The sequence below is a fragment of the Sycon ciliatum genome, chromosome 6 (assembly GCF_964019385.1).
Source record: "Sycon ciliatum chromosome 6, ocSycCili1.1, whole genome shotgun sequence".
Lineage (NCBI taxonomy): Eukaryota > Metazoa > Porifera > Calcarea > Leucosolenida > Sycettidae > Sycon > Sycon ciliatum.
Genome location: NC_088648.1, coordinates 9,469,901 through 9,475,993, shown reverse-complemented (window position 1 = coordinate 9,475,993; position 6,093 = coordinate 9,469,901). Strand labels below are relative to the sequence as shown.

At 49.2% G+C, this 6,093-nt stretch overlaps 1 protein-coding gene across 1 annotated transcript; it reads right to left on the bottom strand.

Moving 5' to 3' along the window:
- Positions 1-406: 406 nt before the first annotated feature.
- On the bottom strand, positions 407-5,896 carry LOC135819313 (cytochrome c oxidase subunit 5A, mitochondrial-like). Its single transcript, XM_065332496.1, has 3 exons — positions 5,737-5,896; positions 3,569-4,109; positions 407-750 (listed from the first exon to the last, which is right to left on the bottom strand). Exons 1-2 carry the CDS (start codon positions 5,813-5,815, stop codon positions 3,577-3,579), a joined length of 612 nt encoding a protein of 203 aa, XP_065188568.1. The 5' UTR covers positions 5,816-5,896; the 3' UTR covers positions 407-750; positions 3,569-3,576.
- Positions 5,897-6,093: the final 197 nt, after the last annotated feature.

The following is a 6,093-nucleotide window of genomic DNA, read 5'->3' as shown; positions in this document are numbered from 1 at the left end:
GCTCAGCCTGCACCAGGCAGCTTTGCAAGGAAATGTCCAGACTGTAAAGTCGTTCATGATGTTTGCTCAAGACAGCACAAAGCAGAGTGAAACTTAAAGCCAGCACCCTGGCATGCAGGCTGGTCACTACCTCAGCATGACTGACATGCATCATGCAAGGACCATAACCGGCGGCGTCTGCATTACGCGACATACTGTCGAGGACATTGAAATCCGGTGGAATGAACGGGGTCGGCTCCCTTATTGCCCTGGCGCGTTCATGCACATGCACTGTAGTCCACGTTCACACTGCAAAAATGGACCAGCAGTGCTCACACGGCTGCAAGGCCAGCGCCCAGTGGCCGCTTGACTTCTCAACGGATGTCAATGTCCACAACAGTAGCCGACCAAGGAAAGCACAGGCGTATTCAGCAGAGGTGTTAAATATCTTATCAACAGGACTATGGCTACGCCGTCAAAAAAGAACTTGATGGCATAAAAGAAACATATCGGACCAAACTGAGCAATAGCGGGATGTGCACATGTGCAGAGGCCTGGTTCAAAGCACAGAATAAGCACTGGCATGCTCACCAGACCAGCCGTCACACACACACACAATGTACATAACACATGTAACAACACACGCACAAAGTCTTGACAAAAATGCACTCTTCACTGTGGCAGTGCCAGGAACAAAAGGAGAGGAAATGATAATTAATAATACCGTAAAAGAAACAGCGGACATGCATCTGAGCGGACTTGAACTTCTACCTGCACGAAAGGAAGAAAAAACCGCACACACACACAACATACACACAGTGAAACATAGCCAGTCATCAAACATGCCACAGCAAATAGGAATGTTTCACTCTACGGAAAACCACCCACCCACAACACACACACACACACATGAAAGCCGTGCATGAAAAAGTCAAAGAATGTTCACGTTGAGAGATTACATAGGAACATAATAGCCATCAGGACAGCACTAGGCAAAACCCAGGCGTTGCTACACTGGTAGCCGCAGCATTGACCTACACTACAGTCCTAGACAGAGAAATCAGACCCTATGAATAAAGCAGCGCCATGCTCAAGTGCTAGCTACAGCCCCATAGTGCCGCGGCGCTAATACTCATGAAGTTGGATTTCTCGGGCCAGGACTGTACCAATGGTTGCTTTCAAACCCTAGCATCTACTTATGCATACGGATTGGTATAGCACTGGGTTGCACTAAGTTGGGTGGAAACTAATCCTTAGGAATACTGTGCGCAGCGAATGCCCCCCCCCCACGCAATCTAAAGCTTGGCAGGTTTTTTTTGTACAATCATTATTCAGAATGAGCCAATAAGCAATGCGGAGCCGCAACGACCCAGTAGTGATATTTAAACCTGGCCATTGGCTTGCTAAACTCAGATTTGTTATATACCGTACGTGCTTGAATACAAGCCCTCTCTGTCAGAGGGAATCGAAATAATAAAGCCCCGTCTCGTATAAAAGCCCGGGGCTATAATCGAGCGCGCCAAGTCCGTACGATGCAGTGCAGTACATGAACCGTGTCCGGTATGCACGTGCAACATGTTGCACTTATTCAGTGCTGCTACATCAATAGCCAAATATCAGTAGGATAAAAACAAAATGCATCATCACCTCGATACAAACACATGCGGCACTGATAAGAAAAAAGTTTCACGTTTTACGTAAGACTCAGGCTGAGTTTGCCGATTTTTCTCGAGACTGTCAGATGATGATTTCGCTTAGCGCCTTAGGAGAGAGCTATGGAAACACGGGTAATGAACAGCAAAAGCCAAAAATCGGGATCATGACTTCTAAACCACGCATACGGTCAAACTTGGACACTTTCATGGCTGTTGTCGGCAGGTCGTGACATTCCTCAAAAAATCGGCAGGCTATTGACATGTCGGCAGGTGTGGCAACACAGCTTACTAAACCCAAACTGCAGTCATGGATACCTACCGTACAATGATCAAGTGCAGTCACTGCATGTACTGATCAGCAGGAAGAGGGTGAAACAATTGATGTTTCCATAAAAAAATAAAGCCCCCTTCAATGTGTCTTCTGGAAAAATAAAGCCCCGGGGCTTCTATTCGTGCCTATACGGTACATCAATGTGAGGACATTTTGCGATGAAAGCTTCTTGCGTGGTGTGCCCCCCCCCCCCCCCCCCGCAGTGAATATTATGAGAGAGATTTGGTAGACCACTTTCTACCTACAAATCACCAGTACAGACCCTGTGATTTGAAAATAGGTGGCGAGTGATCTATCGCTCTCCTCGCCTGTGTCAGGTGAGCTGTACGAGAGTGATTCAAAAATTCTCACTCCAACAACACAGCACATTATTGATATCGGTTTTTTCGAGAAAAAATTCTGGATGCACCAGTGACTAGTGCACCTCACCTCGAAAAGAATCGTCGATGGCTGTCTTCAAATTGTTCGCAGTCGCATCGCCGTAATCGTCTACATTCATCAGGGCTAGGGTGAAGAAAACCGGCTCGCCTTCCTTTACAAGATGAACAAGCACGAGTTCCTTCTCGCTTCTGGTTTTGCGGGCCTGCAATCCATCGCTCAACACAGAAAATGCAGTTGATGAAGAGATGATACTTGCGATCTTCTTCTGCATAGTGGCAGACAACAAACGGACGAATTCTCTTGCCTTATGCGATGAGTCACAGCCCTTGATGAGCTTCACCCCGTTTGCTTTCTGAATTTCCACCGCGGGCACAGTTCCTGCACATGGATCGATGAGTGCACTTGACACCATAGACTTATAGTAGAGTTGCGCTGCACTCCGAAAAGCGTACATGCGCATGCATGCAAGCCAAAAATAGTTTCAGGCGCGCGACAAAAAGTGCACCTTCCAAGAAAATAAGGCGCGCGAGAGCGATCGCTCGCCTCAAATCACAGGGTCTGCCAGTAGTACAGTACTGCTCAATGAATCCAGTCACAGCATCACTCAAGTACTCGCCGGGCGTTGTGCAGCCCTACACCTGCAAACACTGGGCTGCGATATGGTGCAAGGCGCACACTTGAGCGAAGCGACTGGATTTCACTGCAGTAGAACACTTGGCATACCAAACACAAATAGAAGCACGCTGCATCCCAGCACAGCTACTGTTGCGAGCAAGGACACAGCAGTCAGATATCCGAGAGATTATCCTCCCCTGCCCAACGCATACGCATCTCCGCACTACCCCACAGAGCTAAAATGGGGAAGTGGTTCTCGTGGAAAGCGTGACACTGACCTAGACAGTCAGGCTTAGTACAACACTGTGGTACACAGCATTGAACAAGAGTCAAGTATAGTTGAGCTCGACGAAGTCCCACCAAAAGTGCATATCTGGCACCCTCAAATCGCACGGCCCTTGACGCCCTGGAAGGTACACATGCGGCTGGATGCGCAAATAATGAATGCAGTGACGCAATAAGAACTGGTCCAGCGGGTCTGGTTTTGCACTTTCGGTCGGAGTTCAACGGGCGCAACTGTACACAACACACTGTTGCTGCTGTTAAGATGGCACAAAAAAATCGAAATGGCACCCCCCCCCCCACACACACACAGAGCAGTACGTACCTAGTTGTCTACCAGCAGATGACTCGGTCTGGGTCTGCCTTCTCAATGCCGAGCTCCTCCAGCGTAGGAATACCCAGCTTCTCGCAATACTCAGCAACCTCACCGTACAGGTAGGGCCAGTAGTCTTTGCCGTAGTGCTCGCACTTTGTCCTCCACACCTCCATGATTCGAACAGCCAGCGTGACATCGTCGTTGCGACGGCAGCAGTCCAGCATGGCCTTCAGGATCTCAGGCTCCGGGATGACGTCGCAGTCGAAGAACATGCGGATGCCTTTGCGGCACATGAACCGGTCGCAGTCCTCGTGCTGGAAGTAGGTGAGGAAGGCCTGGTCGAACTCCTCTGGAGTCATCTCGTTCAGCTCATTGGGGATGAGAATCCAGCTGGGCATGTAGTAGGCCTCCTCGGGACGCTCAAAGTCGGGCACTACGGGGTCGGTCTCGGTGACATCATCAGGATTGAACGGCTTGCCGTCGATGATGATCTCGCGCTTCTCACCGGCGGTGGTCGCTGCGGTGGTGTTGTGGCGCACCAGAGCGGTGGCTGTGCAGGCACATACACAAGCACACACACACGCACACACACACACAAGCACGCATACAGATGAATGATGAATGTACACGCAGTTCAAGCACAGGCATCACAAAAAAAGGCTACAGCCGCAACAAGTGGTGCTACACCGCCGAACACTAGTATACCAGCCCAGTGAACGTGCAGCACTACAGGCACTAGGCGAGGCACTGCGCAATGCCCTGCTTTATTACCCGGAGTCACAACAAAATATCTTGTTACATTTCTAGACAGTGTGCAAGAAAAGCTCACCGAGCACCAGTGCAGCAACAGTAGCTGCAGTACTTCATCCAAAAGAGAAAACCTAGCCCTGGCAAACTGCAAGAGCATAGCACAGACGTGCTCAATGGAATCCAGCCTGAAGAAAAAGCTGCCACTGTGAGTTCTACACATAACACAGGCTAGAGTACTGGCGCAGGGCACTGCCATAGTCATTTGGGCGCAATTTATCGAGTACATGTACCGTAAAGTACCGTTGATCCGCCCCCTCTCCAGTTGCGAGATAACACATACCATGTAACATGTGTGCGTACACGACCAGAGAGAGAGAGAGAGAGAGAGAGAGAGAGAGAGAGAGAGAGAGAGAGAGTGTGTGTGTGTGTGCCCATACGAGTATGCAAAAGAGAACTTGAGGAGGTGATTGTCAGTTACGCGCGCACGCGTGTGCGTGTGTGTGTGTGAGAGAGAGAGAGAGAGAGAGAGAGAGAGAGAGAGAGAGAGAGGGAGAGAGGGAGGGAGAGAGAGAGCACGCGCATGTGGAGGCACATGTGGAGAGACCTCACACTGTCCGCTACAGTGCGCAGTGTCACAGCACAGCACACACACCAATGGTGGCTTCGTGCTACTCCAGCCAGTTGATGTTGCAGTGAGTGTACACAGAACACTGAAGTTTGATCTGATTCAGGGCACTGCTGTTTTCATTTTTCATTTCAGCGCAAATGCTATGCAAGCTATCAGCATTAGCTCACTGCATTCGGACACCACTATAATTATGTACATGAAGATGTGTTTGCATGCGCTGCCAGTATGGCGATCATCACTGCCCACTGATCGATGTGTGTATAGATGTACAGAACAGTCTGCACTGGGCTGAATACAGAGGGTGCACAGCCAGTCTCTAGTGGCCAGTAGCACTACAGAGAGGTGCATGTTGATAATATTAATAGTGTGGCTGTGCTAGTGTGTGCATGCAGTGGTGACTCCATAACTTGAATGTGTCAGGCACACGTAAGCGCCAATCCAATAAATTCAGTGAGCAAATTCATGTGCAAGTACAGTGTGTAATACAATGTCATGTAATTTACTTTTGAATCTGCTGAACTGACATTCGTTTTCAACGTAACAAACCTGCCAAGCCTACATTTTCATGACATGGTATGCCCTAGATGTGGCAAATGCCACGCACGTTACATGAACGAACACGATCTTAGGGTAGTAATATGATTCGCTCAAGGACTAAACAGCACTCATACGACAATATTTCGAAAGTCTGCATTCATGGCATGATTTTTTTGACGGGGAATGACCAGATCCTAAGCACCAGTACTGAACACCCACGCACCCCAAGTCAGGATACAATAGCAACGACTAGGAAACTCACCAGAAGGAGCCCGACGAGCGGTCCTGGCCACAGCAGTGGTGGCTGCCGGGAACAAACGGTTTACAGCAAGACGCAGCATCTTTCTCCTCCGTCTACACACCGTTCAGTTCGGTGATCCCCAGATTTTCAGCCTCCAAACAGTTGGAAACCGTTCACGCAGAGCGCATGCGCAACATAAGTATGACGTAGACACAATCCAGATTTGAGGCGAGTTATCCTGCTATGTTTTGTTGAAGAACACGATTACACCCTGCTAACCCTTTCGATTTGAGTAAAATCTTTCCCAGCGGTGTTTTCCCATAACGCCTTCACGGCTTTATCCCGTTGTTGTACGCGCTTTTTCCTTTTTTCGTCGCA

What these genes read in the sequence shown, in the direction of transcription:
- LOC135819313 (XM_065332496.1), bottom strand. Translation starts at nt 5,815, where the DNA reads ATGCTGCGTCTTGCTGTAAACCGTTTGTTCCCGGCAGCCACCACTGCT. An exon ending in CGCTCGTCGGGCTCCTTCTG is followed by an intron (nt 4,110 to 5,736) that starts GTGAGTTTCCTA and finishes GTGCCTGCACAG; the next exon opens with CCACCGCTCTGGTGCGCCAC.